General features: G+C 49.4%; 1 protein-coding gene across 2 annotated transcripts in view; it reads right to left on the reverse strand.

Moving 5' to 3' along the window:
- Positions 1 to 17,773, reverse strand: part of WDR27 (WD repeat domain 27) — a 140,806-nt gene extending 123,033 nt beyond the window's left edge. For both annotated transcript variants that reach the window (XM_043457174.1, XM_043457173.1), the window contains exons 1-7: positions 17,703 to 17,773; positions 10,488 to 10,683; positions 4,893 to 5,034; positions 3,227 to 3,351; positions 2,844 to 2,957; positions 1,786 to 1,837; positions 1,181 to 1,251 (exon numbers count right to left, since the gene is read on the reverse strand). In XM_043457174.1, coding sequence (XP_043313109.1) covers positions 1,181 to 1,251; positions 1,786 to 1,837; positions 2,844 to 2,957; positions 3,227 to 3,351; positions 4,893 to 5,034; positions 10,488 to 10,683; positions 17,703 to 17,716 — 714 coding nt within the window. In that variant the 5' untranslated portion in view covers positions 17,717 to 17,773. The remainder of the gene's footprint in view (positions 1 to 1,180; positions 1,252 to 1,785; positions 1,838 to 2,843; positions 2,958 to 3,226; positions 3,352 to 4,892; positions 5,035 to 10,487; positions 10,684 to 17,702) is intronic.
- Positions 17,774 to 17,777: the final 4 nt, after the last annotated feature.

A 17,777-nucleotide genomic window follows, 5' to 3' on the forward strand; every position in this document is an offset into this window, starting at 1 on the left:
GCGTCTCTATTTATGGAGAACAGGGGCTGCCTCTACCTGTGGCTATGCGGGGTTCTCCACTGGGGGCGTCTCTATTTATGGAGAACATGGGCGGGGGGGCCTGCCCTCTTAGCTGATGTGTGGGGTTCTCACTGGGGGCGTCTCTATTTATGGAGAACAGGGGCTGCCCTGCTCTGACCTGTGCTATGCGGGTTCTCACTGGGGGGCGTCTCTATTTATGGAGAACAGGGGCTGCCCTCTACTGTGATATGCGGGGTTCTCACTGGGGGGCGTCTCTATTTATGGAGAACAGGGGCTGCTCTCTAGCTTTGATGTATGGGGTTCTCACTGGGGGGGCGTCTCTATTTATGGAGAACAGGCGCTGCTCTCTACCTGTGCTATGCGGGGTTCTCACTGGGGGCGTCTCTATTTATGGAGAACAGGGGCTGCCCTCTACCTGTGCTATGCGGGGTTCTCACTGGGGGGCGTCTCTATTTATGGAGAACAGGGGCTGCTCTCTAGCTGTGCTATGCGGGGTTCTCACTGGGGGGCGTCTCTATTTATGAAGAACAGGGGCTGCCCTCTACCTGTGCTGCGCGGGGTTCTCACTGGGGGCGTCTCTATTTATGGAGAACAGGGGCTGCTCTCCAGCTGTGCTGCGCGGGGTTCTCACTGCAGTGCCTTCTCCTGTTCTGAAGCACAGTCTTGAGGGTGCACAGGCTTCAGGACTTGCCCCCGTGGGCTCAGTAGTTGCAGCTCCCGGGCTCCAGAGCACAGGCTCAGTAGTTTTGACTCATGGGCTTAGTTGCTCCGTGGCATGTGAGATCTTCCCGGATCAGGGATCGAACCCCCGTCCTCTGGATTGCCAGGCCGATTCTTTACCACTGAGCTACCAGGAAAGTCCAACAGCCACTTTTAAAAAGAGAACAGTATCCATGGCTTGCAAAGCCAACTTCAATTGCTCACCTAAAAACTAAGTTTTTAAAAAAGACCAAGTACCTTCAAACCTCTCAGAAGGCATAAAGCTGACACTAAGGGCTGTACCAGCCTTTATAGGTCTCATTTCCTGCAGGCAGGCCAGCAGGCACCAGCAGGTCTGGCCTCAGCCACGGATGAAAGCAGCCTTGAAACAGACGTCTTTGCGCACACGTTCACCCGTCACAATAATGTCTGAAAGCTAGAGTTGCTCAGTGGCTCTCACCTGGCCGTCCGTGCACCCGGCCACCAGCTGCTGACTCCGCGGGTCCACGAGGAGACTCAGGAGGGGGGAGGCTGCGGAAGGGAGCACAGAGCCCTCAGCTCGGACGCCTGCTGGCCCTGCTTAGCACCGAGCCCACCCGTGTGATCACACTCTGGGGTCACGGGCACCAGGAAGAGCGTGGGGAAAGAGCACGGCCACCCAAAAGGGTTCAGGAGCAGTACACGGCCCACCCAGGCCGGCCCCTCACTCCTAGCCGCGGCCACTGGCTCTGTCGGCAGAGGCCGCAGCGCTGGGCCTTGCTTCCATGCAATAGCGGAGGCGGACAGCACTTTTCTTAGGGCCGCTAACATGATTTCCCAATTTTCTGAGACAGAGAGGCTCTGACTTCAAGCATATGCTTAATTTTAAGTTAAAAGTTTCAAAAAGATTAACTGTTATGTGAATTCTTTCAACATGTGGATAGACAGTAGATGGGTATGAAACACCCTCCATGAGTGACACTGAGACCCTTCGGACAGTGAGACCCTACGGCTTCAAGGTTAACATGTGAACTAGGATAGACTGTGTGCACATAGCCTACAGACAGAAAACACGTTCCAAGTTACCTGTTAACACTGATGAGCTGTGTATCAATGATCCCATATGATGGTCCCAAACCTTTGGACAGACACACATTTTTTAGAAGAGGCACAAGCATTACCATTGTTGTTACAGCTCAAATTAATACTTCTACCCAACTACCAATTAATTCACGTGAACGGTTATCTAAAGGAGAAAATAATAAGGACATAAATCACAAAACTATAGAAACACAATAGAAGACATCAGAATCATACAGGAAATAAACATTTCCAGAAATATCAACCTATGGGTTTGGAAGACGCAGACAAGGTTGGGAACATTTCCAGCCCTTCAGCAACATTGCGAGATGAGGTGGGAAGACTGGAAAGGACCAGTTACGTGGAGACGGGCTCACACTCCTCTTCTCCAAACAGCAGCTCCAGCCCTCACTCACCCTGCAGGCGAGGTCGCCAGCACCTCACCTCACAGAGAAGCGAGGCTCAGCACAGCCAGCCCTCTGCAGCAGGGAGCCGGGGTTCCAGCCCCGACCACTGCCTCAGAGCGGGGAGGGGACCTTTGTCAAGTCAGTGGCAGAAACTCCAAGGGGACAAGGGAAGCATTTACAGTCTCCTCCTCTGTCTGCAGACGCCTGCTACTCATCCTCAGTTCCCTTCAGTCACAACACACAACGTCCTCACGTCTCAGCCAGGTGATGACCACGATGAACAGACTGGGAGGTGGATGGGACCTGAGCGTGCATTTTGAGTTACTCTCCTCTCAAGCCCAACTGAGTTCTGACTGAATCTTCTGCTACTGGAGAGCGGCCCCAGGGAACACCATGGAGGTGAGTTAAGGTGCCAGTCCCCGCAAGACCCCAGGTCCAGGAGGAGGGTCCCGGGCCAGACAGCGTCCCCTGGAACGCCAGGTCAGCACAGGGTGCCATGGGCCGCGGCTCCCCACACCCGCCTGGTGACAGGCCAAGACTTCAGACTCAGGTTGAGGGCAGTCGTCCCTCGGATGTTTCACGTGTGGCAGCGGCCAGGAAGCAGAAGCACAGCGCAAAGCGTCCACACGCCCCAACAGCCTGACACCCGCCCCGTACCTTGAAGCTTCTGTCCTCGGACGCCGAGATAAGGATGTGCGTCTGCCAAGCACAAAACTCGGCTGCGGTCACTGGGCCGTGGTGACCATCCAGCTCAGCCAGCGTGGATTGGCTCTGGGGGTTGGTGAAGGAAGGTCAGTCACTATTGTTATTAAGAAGTTATATGAATCTCACAGAAAACAGTTTCTACATAATCCCCTTGCCCAAATGTGAAACTTCCTGCATATAAACCTGGAAGGTAAAACTCAGACGCCCAGCCAAGAGGGAGCCCAGGCAGCCCCGGGCCGACACCCTCACAGAAGCTGCCCAGTAAGACGCTCTGGCGAGAAGTGGCAGGAAGGGCCCAAGCCTGGGGGCCTGTGGCCATGGGGCTGGGATCTCACCTCAAGGTCCAGCATGAGTACTCTGTTCCCCGCACACACCGCCACCACTCGATCATCGGGACTAAGCCTCAGACACAGCACCCTTCCCAGGAGGGCGCCGAGAACGGTCCCCCGTGGAAGTCGCCCTGCAGGGAGTTTGGTCATCTGTGTCTGCCTGTCAAGGCCACTCAGCGACGCCCGCAACGACCTCTGGGAAGTGCTAAACCCTCTGCTCTAGGACTGTGTGCAGAAGAGTATGAGCTTTGGTCTGATTTTGGCTCTTCAAGAGAATTAAAAACATTGGAGTTCTTCTGGAAATACATGGAACTCAGGGACGGGCCACAGGGAAGTGACTCCACACCAGGAAGGATAACGTGTCTTGGGGAACCACCCACGCACACATCCTGGGTGAGTCGTGGGTCCCAATCCTCCCTCCTCCTCCCTGCGGCCACCCTGGCTCCAGACCGAGCCAATGACCGGCCATGCCTGTGTCAAGCAGGCAGAAGGGACGCTGTGCCCATCTAAGCCTCAGCCTCCAGCCCAGAGCCTCTCCACTGCCAAGAAGAGGAGGTATATCAGGCCAGCCTGCAAGCCCCACAGTGATGCTGCAAGCCAGCCTGCAGCCTTACCTTCAAGTGAGGTCACTGGGCCAGCCTGCCACCGGGCTGCAAAGGCACGGTGCCCACTGCGGTCTGGCCCAGAGACCGAAGCCGCTTGTCAGGACAAGAGCCCACAGAAAGGAAAACGTGCATCTCCCACACACAGTTCTGCTCTGGGGCCGCCACGGACCTGCCGCGTCGCGCTCAGCGAGTGCCTGTACCTCCCCAGGCACCCTCAGGCCTAGGACACATCCAGGAACCAGACAGAAACCCCGCCTCTGGGGAAATCCTACAGGGTGGGCAGGCAGGAGGCATTTAGATGCCAGTAAGCAAAACAAATAAACCAGCTCCCCGTTTGTTCCACTGATCGATGTGTCTGCTTCTGTGCTAGTGCCACGCTGCTTTGAAGACTGTAGCTTTGCAGCGCAGTCTGAAGTCAGGGAGCCTGATTCCTCCAGCTCCATCCTTATTTCTCAAGGTTTTCTCCGTATCTCTCGTAGTTTCCATACAAATTTTTTAATTATTTGTTCTAGTTCTGGGACCCACCCAACTCTTTGACTTCACCTGATAAAAGTCTCCTAACATCACTGAGCTCCAACCACACGGGCTGGTTCTCAGCTCTTCAATCAGCGGCTACTGCTCTGACCCTCCTGCTCCGGTCCAAACCCCGCCCCTGCAGAACCCGCAGCCCTGAGCAGGTCCTGCCGCATTCCCTGCCCGCACTGAGGTTCCTTTCCCTACTCACTGCCCACAGCTGTCTGCTGGTTCACATGTTCCAGTCTGTCTCCCACGCTAAGATGTAGTTCACTACTGTCTCAGTAAGGGAAGAATATTTCAACTTGTCAAGCTGCTTTCAGAGTTCCACAAAAATCACCAATTTCAGAAGCAGAACTAATGAACCTATGGTGTCAGCCAAGGTCAGCAGTTCTGAGTGGCCCTGTCTACTTCCCACACAGAACATCCAGCTTAGACACCAAGTTTCAAGGTTAAAGGCATCAAAAATGATCCCAAAACACCTTGTGTCACCAAGTGCATTTAAAATGAGTCATTCCCTTTGTGCATTTTAAATGTGTTTAAAGCCCCGTCACCTTGAAGCTCTTCCTGTCTGCACTCATCCAGGCCCCACATCATGACACAATCTAGTGATGCAGAACAGACCAGAAGCGGGCTCTCTCTGCTCCCAAATGTCACGGCGGTGATGGGCTGACAGTGTCCTTTTAGGATCATCAGCTGAAGAGAGTAACAAAAACCAAAAAGACCATAGATTATAGAAAACATTTTTTTAATAAAAAAGAATATAACATAGCCTCAATCCTAATAAATTAAACGGATTGAGTTCTTCAAACATGTATTTCATATATTCATTTCTACTTCATCTATGTAAATCACTGTTCATATACCATTAAATTACTCTCTTGGGTTAAGTACTTCCCTGTTACTCAGCATCACTAATGGCACACAAATCAAATGATTACCTCTTCCTTCTGTTTCTTCCCTATTTATTAATTAGCAATGCACACGACATCCCCACTCCAGGCCAGAGGGGCAATCAGCTGTGCTAAATACTGAAGGATAAGGACAGTACCAAGGATTTGGCAAGAGGAGCTGAGAAAGCAACGCATATTTATGGAACAGCTGGTATGAACAAAGCAAGAAGGTGAAGCTGAAGGGAGTCTAGGCCACGTACTAACGCTCTGACCACCATGTAGGGTGCTAGGACGGAGCTACAGAAAACCACAGGCCAGCACTATGCATGTAGAAGAATGCAGTGACCAGGTCTGGCTTTTCAGGAACACACATTTCTGAAGGTTCAGAAGAGAGCCGAGGGTGGGGGCACACAGAGGAAACCAAAACACTCCAAAGGAGACAGGACAGAGGCTTGAGCCAAGGAGGCAGAGTGGGAGGAGGGAGGGGATGACCAGCAGACTGAAGGGATGAAGAAAAGACAAGAAGAGACAGTCAGCAGTATGCTTAGACCCTGTGTGGATACAGCACAAGGAGAGAGGACACACGCGGGGAGGGTGGGGGAGTCGGGGTGGACCACTGGTGATCGCCCCAGGAGGCAGAGGTTTTCTCAAGCCAGCCTCAGGTGGACAGCATGCCTTCTGCCGTGAGAGCTCTGCCTCCGGCGGGAGGCCCAGCAGAGTCCCTCCTATGCCCATGGCAGGTGGGTTCATCTGCACCAACCGTCCCATGAGAAGGACAAGATAAAAAAGACATACTTTGCTAAAAAAAAGAAAAGAAAAGAAAACATTTTCTCAGACATCAGAGAATAATGAAGGCAACAAAGAATTCAGATCAGAGAAGGCTGAGAGGAAGGATCCCAGCAACAAGGCTGCTTCTCCGGTGAAGACAGCTACATTCCTGACTAATCCAGTGAAGCACTTGAGAAGCAAGGTATTTATGGGGCTGGGGTACAAAAATGGTGCAACTAAATGCATTACTGTCTGGGCATAAACAGAACAGTCTTACTGGGAGAAGAGCAGAGAATCCCATCCCGCTACAAAGAGCTTCTGAAAATAGACTCAAAAGCCATAAGGCTGACACTCTGCACTTCTTCCCCTAAAACGCAATGGGTGGACTCTAACAAATTCCTGCTTTAAAAAGGAAATACAGCCTACCAAGGTGGGAGGGAGGGGCACGTTGCCAATTCTACCAAATGTCTTTCAGAAAACAGAAGAAAAATTAGAGGAAACACTTCTTTTCAGAAGAAACAGAAGGACTACATCCTTGCTCATACTCTGAAGTCAGCACTACCTGGATACCAAAACCACACAAAGTCATGATAAGAGAAGAAAATCACATCTCATGAACAGAGATGCAAAAATCCTCACCAAATATTTAAAATATTGCCAAATCAAACCAAACTATTTACAAAAGGAATTATAACCATGGCCAAGTGGGGTTTATTCCATGTACACAAAGTTGGAAAATAATAAAACTCTGTGGAAAGAAATAAATGAAGAACTAAATTAATGGAGAGATAGTCGATGTTCATGAAGACTCAATATTATTAACATGTCAATTGTTCCCAGCTTGATCTATAGATTCAGTATAATCCAAATGAAATCACCAAACTTACTCTAAAGTTTATCTTGGTGGGGGCAAAAGACACAACAGCCACATAATATTGTAAAATAACACAGGTGGAGGACTGACCTACCTGAGTTCAAGGCTTACTCTAAAGCTCCACTGATCAAGACTGTGCGACGTTGGCAAAAGAAAGGACAAACAGATCACTGGGAGAGAAGAAAGGGCCAGAAATAGTCAGTAGACCATTCATAAAGAAACAAAGGCAATACAGTGGGAAAAACCATATACTTCCAAAAGGCAACATAGACAAACTCTAGATGACTTGAGTTTGGCAATGACTTTTTAGATAAGACATGAAAGACATGACCCATGAAAGTAAGAATTGATAAGCTGGACTTCATTAACATTAAAATTTTCTGCTCCATGAAAGACACTATCAAGAGAATAAAAAGAAAAATCATTGGCTGGGAGAAAATATTTGCAAAAGACATATCTGATGAAGGACTGTTATCCAAAATATACAAAGACTTCTTAAGACACAAGAAAATAAACCACTCAATTAAAAATGGACAAAAGACCCTAAAAGACACCTCACCAAAGAAGATACGCAGGTGGCAAGTATGGAATGTAAGTTGTCAGGGAAATTCAAATTAAACAGCAATAAGATACTACTGTCGAAATGGCTAAAATCCAGAATAGACAATACCAAATGCTGGCAAGGACGTGCAGCAAGAGGAACTCTCATCCTTTGCTAGGCCCACTTTCTTACAAAGTGAAACATACTCTCATCATATAACTCAGCAATCCTGCTTCTTCGTATTTACCAAAGGAGTTGGCTTCCCTCATAGCTCAGTTGGTAAAGAATCTGCCTGCAATGCAGGAGACCCCAGATTGATTCGTAGGTCGGGAAGATCTGCAGGAGAAGGGATAGGCTACCCACTCCAGTATTCTTGGGCTTCCCTTGTGGCTCAGCTGGTAAAGAATCTGACTGCAATGCAGGAGACCTGGGTTCTATCCCTGGGTTGGGAAGATCCTCTGGAGAAGGGAAAGGCTACCCATTCCAATACTCTGGCCTGGAGAATTCCATGAACTATACAGTCCATGGGGTCACAAAGAGTCAGACATGACTGAGCGACTTTCACTTCACTTTGAAAATTTATGTTTGCACAAAAATTGATGTTTACCACAGCTTTATTCATAATTGCAAAAACTTGAAAGCAACTTCAGTAGGTGAATGAATAAATAAATTCTGGCCCATCCAGACAAGAAAATATTCTGCACTGGAAAGAAATCAGCTATCGAGCCAAGAAAAGACATGGAGAAAACTTCAATGCAAATGACTAGTGAAAGAAGTCAATCTGAAAAGGCTACATACTGTATGATTCCAACATACAGCATTCTGGAGAAGACAAAACTAGGGAGACAGTGAAAGATTGGTGGCTTCCAGGGTGAGGGGTTCAGGGGGAGGAACGAGCAGGCAGAGCCCAGAGGACTTTCAGCAGGTAAAGGACTCTGTGAGATGCTATGATGGTGAGCACATGTCACGGGACACCTGTCCAAACCCACAGAGTGCACACGTCAACTCTAAGGCAAACCATGGGCTTCAGGTAAAAACAACATCGACACAGGCTCATCACCTGTAACAGATGTACCATGGAGGGGTGCTGACCTGGGGGGGGGGAGGAAATGCATGTTTGGGGGCAAAGAGATAAAGGAAATCTCTACTTTCCCCTCAATTTCGCTGCAAACCTAAAACTGCTCTTAAAAAATAATAGTCTTAAAATACAAAAAAACAAAAAACAAGTAAAAAGAAAAGTGTACCAAAATTCCAGAGTAAGAAATATTAAGAGGGACAGAGCACGTCCTGCCATGTTAATGGAGTCACATCATCAAGAAGATATAAAGATACCGAACATTTACTGCTTAACGGCGCTTCAAAACACATGGAGCAGAACTGACGGGAGAGAAACAGACAAGCACACTTTTGGTCACAGACTCCAGGATGCCTCAATAACTGAAGGAACAGGTAGTCATAAAGAGAGAACCAAAAGAACACACTGTCAACCAACTTGACCTAACTGACACCTAACTGACATTTATAAAACAAAAGACACACAAACATTCAGAGCAACTTCCTTTATAATAGACAAAATTATATTGTCTATTATAGAATGGCCTCAGTGTGCATCAACAGGAGAATGGACAAAAATAGATTACAGTATATCCACATGGTGGAATACTGCTCAATAACAAAAAAAGAACTGTTGACACATGCAGCAATGTACATAAATCTCAGAACAATTACTCTGAGCGAAAGAAGTCAGATGAAAAGAGTTAAAACTGCCTGATTCTATTTACATAAAACTCTAGAAAATGCAAAGTAAAATAAAGCTTATATTTAGAATTCATAAAAAACTCTTTCAAATCAATAAGACAGATAATTGAGTAGGAAAAAAAATGGCAAGAAACTGAACACATATATCACAAAAGAGAATGGCCAAATGAGTACATCCACAATAAATGTGCTCAAAGGGTGTTAAAGCTCACTAATCGTCAGGGAACTTCAAATCATAATTAAATACCAGTACACCCACAAGGAGGGACAAAGTTAAAAGAACCAAGTGTGGGTGAGGGTGTGGATCAACTGGAAGTCTCATCCACCATGTGAAGGACAACAGGTTGGAACAATCACTTTAGAAATCTTGGCATTAACTTTTAAGACTAAATATATGCACTCCTTAAGACTCAGAAATTGTATACACATGTGTATCAAAAGATATATAAAAGAATGTTTGTAGCAATAAAATATGGAAACAAACCAAATCTCCAACAATGGTAGAACAATAAAGTGTGGTCTAGCCACAAAACAACACTGCACAGTAATGAAAATGAACGTGGATGAATCTCAGAAACATAAACTTGGTGAATCAAAGAAAGCAGCAAAAAAGAATGCGTAATGCATCACACCATTTATACCAAGCTCAAACATTAGCAAAACTCACCTGATGTCTTTAAAACTCTATCAGTTTGATGTTAAAGACTCGGCAACAAACACAATAAACTCCCTTAAATGCACTATTACAAATACGCAAAATTAAAAATTAAAAAATGAAGTCATTCAGTCGTGTTCGACTCTTTGTGACCCCATGGACTGTAGCCTGCCAGGCTCCTCTGTCCATGGGATTTTCCAGGCAAGAATGCTGGAGTGGGTTGCCATTTCCTTCTCCAGGGGATCTTCCCGACCCAGGGATCGAACCCTGGTCTCCCACACTGCAGGCAGACTCCTTACCCTCTGAACCACCAGGGAAGTGGTGGAAGTTTATTTAAAAAAATAAAAAATTTTTAAAAATCTAAAAATCCAAAAGTTCGACTTGTCTTGATAGTGTTAAGATGAACTTTTCCTTGCTTATACTTTTATTCAAGAAATTTTAAATAATTTAATTTTTTTTAAATTTATTTTTAAATAAAGTGATTCCAGACAGTTTATTTCCTAAAAATCAAATCTTAGTAGGTTTTGTTTTGTTAGCATTTTCCTCCCAGAGCTGGTAGTTGAATCCACAAAGGGCAAAACCACGCCAGCAGCATCAGAGAAACAGAGCAGCAATGGCAAGTCTTTGTGACGTAACAAGACACACGTGTAACTTTCACACCTGCTGAGGAGGGTCCTTGGTGTCCCATATGCAAAGTTCGTTTCCATCTAAAGGGAAAGCACAGGACCGCCCACTGCAGGCAAGCTGAACGTGGGGTGCAGGCTTCATGGAATCCACCAGGAACTTTTCCACCACGATGTCACCCGCACGGCCATCATTCCTGGAGAAAATCTCTTGTGGTTCTTCCATCTTCCACCTGGAGCCCCAAGAATATATGAACGACCATGGGCATGATGCTAATGAAGACCACAGTCCGTTGTTTATGCCCAATTACCAGTACAATCATACACACACACACACGTCACACCTCCTGACTCATTTCCCCTCTTCTCCCCCAAGAAAGAGAAAACAGAAGTCATGACCTCTCCAGAGGTTCGCTGCCATGACTGCTCATTGATCCCACAGGTTTTCAAGTCATGCAGACCCGGGCTCCAGTCCTGTGGCTCCCACTGAGCAGACCCACCGAGACGTGGGGTGTCTGCAGCTCCCCACCCTCACAGAGGCCTGGTGATCACCAGCCCCGAGCCGCACCTCCAGATCACGGCCAGAGTTGACAGCTGACACCAACGATGAGGATACAAAGTCATCTCCTACACTGGTCGGTGGAAAACTACAAAATACATTGCTATCTACTGCTCATCTGGGATCCAGTCAACTATTCTACAACATTCTGTCATCCGAGTTGACTCTCAGATAACGTAACCACTGGTTCACTGGTCGTGTCTTAGAAACCACAAATCAATGAGACACGGGCAGAAACAGAAAGCTTCAGGCCCTGTCCCACCTCACAGTTAACAACTCTTTATCACCAGCTTACACACGAGGCAGCAGCTCCAGGTTACCCAGCTTCCGCTCTGCCTCACAAGCCATCACAGGCTCCCGGTGCGCCTGAAACCTAGGGACACAACCACCAACAAAGCTAAGAGCAAGGGCCTGACTGCCCGACACCAGGCTGGTCGTGTGGACTCAGAGATCCCAGGCCTGTGGCCACCAGGCTGGTCGGATGGACTCAGAGAACCCAGCCCTGTGGTCACCAGGCTGGTGGCTGTGGACTCAGCCTGGACAGGCCTCATGGGGAAGCAGCAGCTAGGGTAGAAGAGGACTACGTGGACAGTGACCAGCAGAGACAGGGAGGGAGCAGGAGGTGGGAAGCTGATGCTCTTGAGGGCGGTCGTGGCATGGTGGCCACTGAACTTCCCATGGAGCAGGGTCATCCTGACGCTCAGATGACCCTGGGGCACTTCTGGTGGTTGCTAAACAAAGAAGCGAGGCAAGAAGGGTTGGCATTCAGGAGACGCATGGTCATCTGGCAGCAGCGTGTGAGGGTGAGAGTCAAGAGCGGCCAGGAGGGAGCGACGGGCTGATCCCAAGTCCAGACGGGGATCTGGCCCGGAGAGCCTGGACAGCAGCCCTGTGAGCACAACAGGTCAGCAGCATGCAGTCCACGTGCCCCCTTCCGTGAAGCCCTTTCTGCCCCAGCCCACTTCTCACTGCTGCACGGCTGTTGTCCTAGCTTCCAGGCTTCCAGGCGCGAAGCCTAAGTGAACGTAACCCTGTCTCTGCCCTCATGGCCAGCCCACGGCCGGCCCTTTATTTCTTCATGGGGACTTTCAGATTTGCCCCCAGACTGGTGTGGGGCTGGTGGCCAGTGGAGGGCCATGATAATCCTAAACTGTAATCTGCCATGGGTGGACACCTGGTGGATTGTCAGCCAAAGCTGCAAGGGTTCTCTCTTTGAGCAACAGAATCCCATGAGAACGCAGGTGCTGCGCCGGGGTACACACGCCCTTTGTAGGAGGAACGGGACCCGGTCTGGGCCGCGGGGCCCCAGCATCGGGGTCTGCTCCCTCTGTCTCGGACTTGGTGAGGTTTCCCTCCATCTCAGCAGCCGTAATGGACTGAGACATACAGTGTGCAGGGTCCCACGCCAAGGCCTGCAGGCCCACCTGCAGCTCAGGAGGCAGGTGAGGGCAGAGTGAGACAGGGGGTGAAGGCACCTGGGAGCCGGGCTCCAGGGCGAGGACCAGGGCAGCCCAGCTGCACACCCTCCCCACCAGCATTTCAGGCAACTGGGGTCCTGCTCTGCCCACTGTCACAGCAAGACGGCAGCTCTTCTCATCTGCCTTTCAGAGGGGCGGAATCTGAGCTCCAGACAAAGTTCCTCCGACCCTGGGTGACATCAGGACTGCACACACCAGAGCAGGATATACTCTCCTAGAGGCATATTCATTTCCTCTTGCATGAGGAGCCAGCATGGTGGCTACTGCCTACAAGTCAGATATTCTGCCCGGAAGAACCCCGCCCGCACTGGATGAAAACAGAACAGTTCTTACGTGAACCTATAAGGTAAACACAATTAAAATGGGACAAATGTTCAGGTGAAAACTATCCTCATTTAACTTTTCTGTTAGCAAATTAAAACAATCAAATAAAAGTTTCCTAGAAAATGGATTTTTCTCAACCATCTCTAGAACAATCCAGCTGTCAGGAATATCTTTATTTTCCAGAGGCTATATCAACCAAAGAACACATGAGAGAAAACTACACACACACACACGCACACACACGCATACGTGCACACACACACACAAGCACACACGTGCACACACACATGCACACATTTACATGCACACATGCAGAGCTAGTGTAAGCTGCACAGCTACACATCCCAGGAGAGGCCTGTGCTCAGGATGGGCCCAGGGCAGCTCCTGGGAGACACGCTGGACAGGAGTGAGTCTGCAATCTGAGACCAGTCTGACTGAAGAAGCTCCCCCTGAGGTGGTTTCCAGGGAAGCCGCTCCTCCAGGGCGGCCTCAGGAGCTGAGGTGGTCCGGGGAGTAGCGTGAGCTTGCACGGCTGGCCGCAGTAACCCTGGACTCCAGGCCCGGCAGGTGTCCCTGGTCTCACAGTAGCTGGGAGAACTAGTTCGCCTGACTTCCCGGGGGTGGCGGGGGGAGAGGACGTTCAGAGCACCTGCTCTGGACCAGCCCACTCACCTCTGCCCACCGTCCTTTCACGGGGAGAAACCCGAACACAGCGTCTCCTCTGAGCTGCGCATGGCCTGGGACCTGCCTCAGAGCGCTTACTTAACACTGGACATACTCCTCACACCTGTTAGAACATCTGCCTCCCTGTTTCCGAGGCGTGGCACCTCCTGCTAGGTTTTCACCAAGCCCTTTCCACTTTCTCCCCAGAGCCACAGGAATGCCGCCAAACCACACTTCCCAGCTGCAGGGAGAAGCCACAGCCTGAGGTACAGGAGGTGCAGCAAGGCTGGGAAGACCAAGAGGGCGGGCGCTCGCGGGAGGCGCACCTGAGCTGCTGCTCCGTAGGCTCACCTGGCCAGCAGTCCCGGGCTGCCTGCTGTGAGACCAGTACATGGACCTCCACTGTGTGAAGCCCTGAAATATAAGATTACTGGTGGCAGCTGCCCTGACGCCTGCAGAAGCCGGTACCCGAGGCGGGGACGGCTGTGACCCTGCGGGACGGTGCTTAGTGACGGTGGCAGGCAGGGCACGGGGACAGAGCAAAGGCTCATGGTCAGCAGTGACTGAGCCTGTGGCCTTGGAGGAAATGATGGGGGTGTTTGTAGCCCACGCATAAAGTTGGCTTAAGCAAACAGACACGAGTGGAACAGAAAGTAACCAGAGGCCCGGGGACCCTGGGAGACAAACTGCAGCCCCCCCCCCCGCTCCCCAAAAGCAGGGCCATCCAGACTCCTTCCAGGGAAGGTCAGGTCGGGCACAGCCAGCTTCCCTCCCAAGCCTTTTAGCTCCACAAACCCCAGGTCTAAGTCCCTCAGGTCCAAGACAGAGGAGCGAGCAAGTGCGTGGAAAGGAAAAGCAAGGCCGGGCCAGTGGAGCTGGCGGCTGGCAGGCGGAAGGCACACAGACAGGAACCCAGGCACTCCTGGGAGAGCCAAGAGGCCACAGACACGGCAGAGCGGGCACGACGACAGCCGGCTGCTTGGGACTGTGTGTCTCTGGGCGCCCCCTCCTCACAGCTGCAGGAGGGGGACCGCGGCAGCCCCTCCTCACAGGCCACAAGAGATCACAGAGGGGAAGGTCTGAGGGGCGGACCTAGGGCGTCACACCCCCGGGCAGCAGTCAGGGTCCACCAGGAAGCTCTTCCCACACCCCCGCCCAATTCCAGCTCTGCTGGGACCCGGCTCCCTTAGGACGGGGAGCGGCTCTGGTGGGGAGCAGTTCATGGTCGCGGGACCACGAGGAACCATGCCGGGGCCCCACGGGAGAGCCGTGCATGCTGGGAGTGCTCTGTGTCCGGCTGTGCCGGGGGTGTGAGGGGCTAGCCTGTGCTTCCAGGACCGAAGCAGAAGTCCGGCCACCAGAACGGAAGCAGCAACAGGCGCTGCTCATTCCCCAAACCACTCCCTTCCCTTCTGGAAACTACACTGCTAGCTTCCCTAGCAGCCAGGTGCCACCACGTGGCTGAGTTCTGGCGTGGAAGGAGCGGGGAATCTAGGGCACAGTGAACCTAGGCCACTTAGGAGCCCAGAAAACCCTCCGCCCGACTCTCTTCTCCCCGCACCTCTGGCTGGCTGGAGGGGCTTTGGGGGGCCTAGTGAGAAGGAGACTGCGAGACGGAGAGGACCCATGGGCAGGAAACAGGTTGTCGCCTATCAGGACTCTTTGCTCCTACACGAGCCTATCCCTGCTGACAGAAATCCTTTAACTTGTTTCATTTACACGAGCAATACAATGCAAAATATTTAAACAGCACAGAAATAATACAGTTGGCCTTTCCCCTCCCTACACCACCTCCTTGCTGTGTCTTCCCAGAGATAATCACTTTGAGAGTCCCATATGTGCATCACAGGAAAAGTCAGAGAAGACACACTGCAGTCAGCTTCTGATGCGGTTCCTGTGTATCTGAGGCTGCATAAGCACTTTAAGAACATGTGGTGACAAATGACCACTAAAGAGGCCATTGCTCTAAAGTCACGTCAGTAAACATGGAGCAGAAAGCAATCTCCGATGGGGGTAGGCTGTACATTCAAGCCCCTTTAGTTACACAAAAGAACACAAGCTGCACAAAATTAGAAAATCCATACAAGAGAAATAAACATCATTATTCTCTACTTTTCAAGTAGAGAATCTCCTGCATCTCCTCCTGTTTTTTTCTTTTGTATAAATGTGTATATTTTTAGAGAAAGAAAATTACTCCCTTTTGATTATAGAAAGATTATAATCTTTCTCTTTTAATGACTAACCCAGCCAGAAATGTGCCAATTTATTCTTGAGTTTGGAAAATACAGTGTGGTAATCAGACACTAGGTTGAGTGCCCACAGTAAAATGATATATGGCACCATAATTAACGTACCCTTGATGGCTTGCTTAGTAGCTAAAGAAAATATAAAGTTCTCTGCATTCACCAGAATAGGAGACAGGTTCTAATTCTAGGTCCATGGAGAACAGAACTAGTATAAGATGAAGTAATGGTTCATAAAGGTATGAAAGCACCAAATTATACTCTGGCCTCCCTGTGTCTTTAAGTCCTTTCCTAAGTTAATAAACTTTAAAAGGTTATATTTAGCTGCTTTAATGAAGAAAAAAAAAAAAAAGATATCTTCTTTCTATTGTCCCAGCTGAGAGAAGCCTGATTTTACAAACCGTTGGTTCTTAAAACACAAATTTTGTACTTTTATGCCGCAAAATGAAAGAGAACAAAAAATGTTGCTGCCATATCAGTAAACTAAGGACTCTTGTCGCCATCAAGCCATCACATCACAACCTCCCATTGGGGCACCCTGAGGAGACTCAGGAGGGGAAAGCACAGGATACTGGTCTGAGACAGCTGAGGTGCATACTAAAGGAATGATTTCAATAAGCCAAGATTCTTGCATCTTCTCATACATAGAAAAGTGCTGGATTCCTTGAATGGAGATATCTGGTTTTCTTTGTTGTTGTTAATCAGTCGTCCAGTTGTGTCCAACTCTTCGAAACCCCTGGTTTTAATTAACAGTAATCTTCTGATGTTCCAACTACCAGGTCTTTGTTACAAAATCTCCTATATATATCCTGGCTCCCCCCTTGCCTCTCCAAAGCAGTCTCTCAGAGCCATCTGAGATGCTGTGTTCCAGGCTTGAAGTCCTCAGAATAAAACATAATCTCAGCTTTTCGGTTGTGCATTTTTTTCAGTCCATACCATGACTTGCTCCTGCTACTGCTGCTAAGTCGCTTCAGGCGTGTCCGACTCTGTGCGACCCCATAGACGGCGGCCCACCAGGCTCCCCCGTCCCTGGGATTCTCCAGGCAAGAACACTGGAGTGGGTTGCCATTTCCCCTCTCACTTGTTAGGCAAGCACAAATCACTGACTACCAATAACAGTAATGATGCTTAAGTTTTAAAGTCATTTCTTGATGCATCTCGATGTATCTCTATACACTCCCCTGTATTCCAGTCTGATATGGTTTTTTGACCGGAAAATGTTAAACTTGGAAATGGCCCAGGTTGAGCAGAATGTCACAGGTACCAGATACTTCTTGCAGGAGGAGGTGTGGAGGTCCACAAGTGCTGCCTCCATCATCAACCCAAACCACTGACTCCCCACCTGGATGCAGCTTGCCCTAACTTCACGCAAATCAACGCCACTCCCCTCAGATAAGCAGTCTTAAGTCTCTCAAGCCTCTTTTACACGCCTATAGGTGACATAGATGTAACACGTCAAAGCGGCAACAGACACATTTTTTAACCCAACACATGACAGTCTCCTCAGCAACCTGACCAACCCACACCGTGTAGCTACTTGGCAGAGCTCGGGTTCTACAAAAAGGGGCACAGGAGTCATTGCCTGCTTTTAATATTTACACTGCACCTGTTTCCACAAAAGTGATTCAGCACGTTCTAAAATGAAACACGGGGACTGGGATCAACACAAAAGTATGATACTAAAATGAACATAATCTTTCTTGGGAAAGTATTTTTCAGTGGCCAATAGGCGCCCATTAACACCATATCCCAAGTTTAACAAAATAAATCCTGAATATAAACATAACAGCATTTTAAAGCCTCTCTTAGTAGTTCATGAAGTAACACGCTTTTAAGAGAGAACAGGTAACGGGCGCACCTGCGTCTCATCTGGGGCCCCTCAAACCTATCCCTGAGTCAGACAGGTGGCCAAGTGTACTCACAATCCGGCTGAACACCAGGCAGTTTAGGGCCAGCGCCCCGCCCCCGTCGTCATGGTTACGAACCTGGTCTGCGTCATCACTCCTTCGCCATTCTCGCGATAACCCAGAGTCAACGCAGTACCCCTATCGGGCCTCTGC

The sequence above is a fragment of the Cervus canadensis genome, chromosome 33, assembly GCF_019320065.1.
Source record: "Cervus canadensis isolate Bull #8, Minnesota chromosome 33, ASM1932006v1, whole genome shotgun sequence".
Classification (NCBI taxonomy): Eukaryota; Metazoa; Chordata; class Mammalia; order Artiodactyla; family Cervidae; genus Cervus; species Cervus canadensis.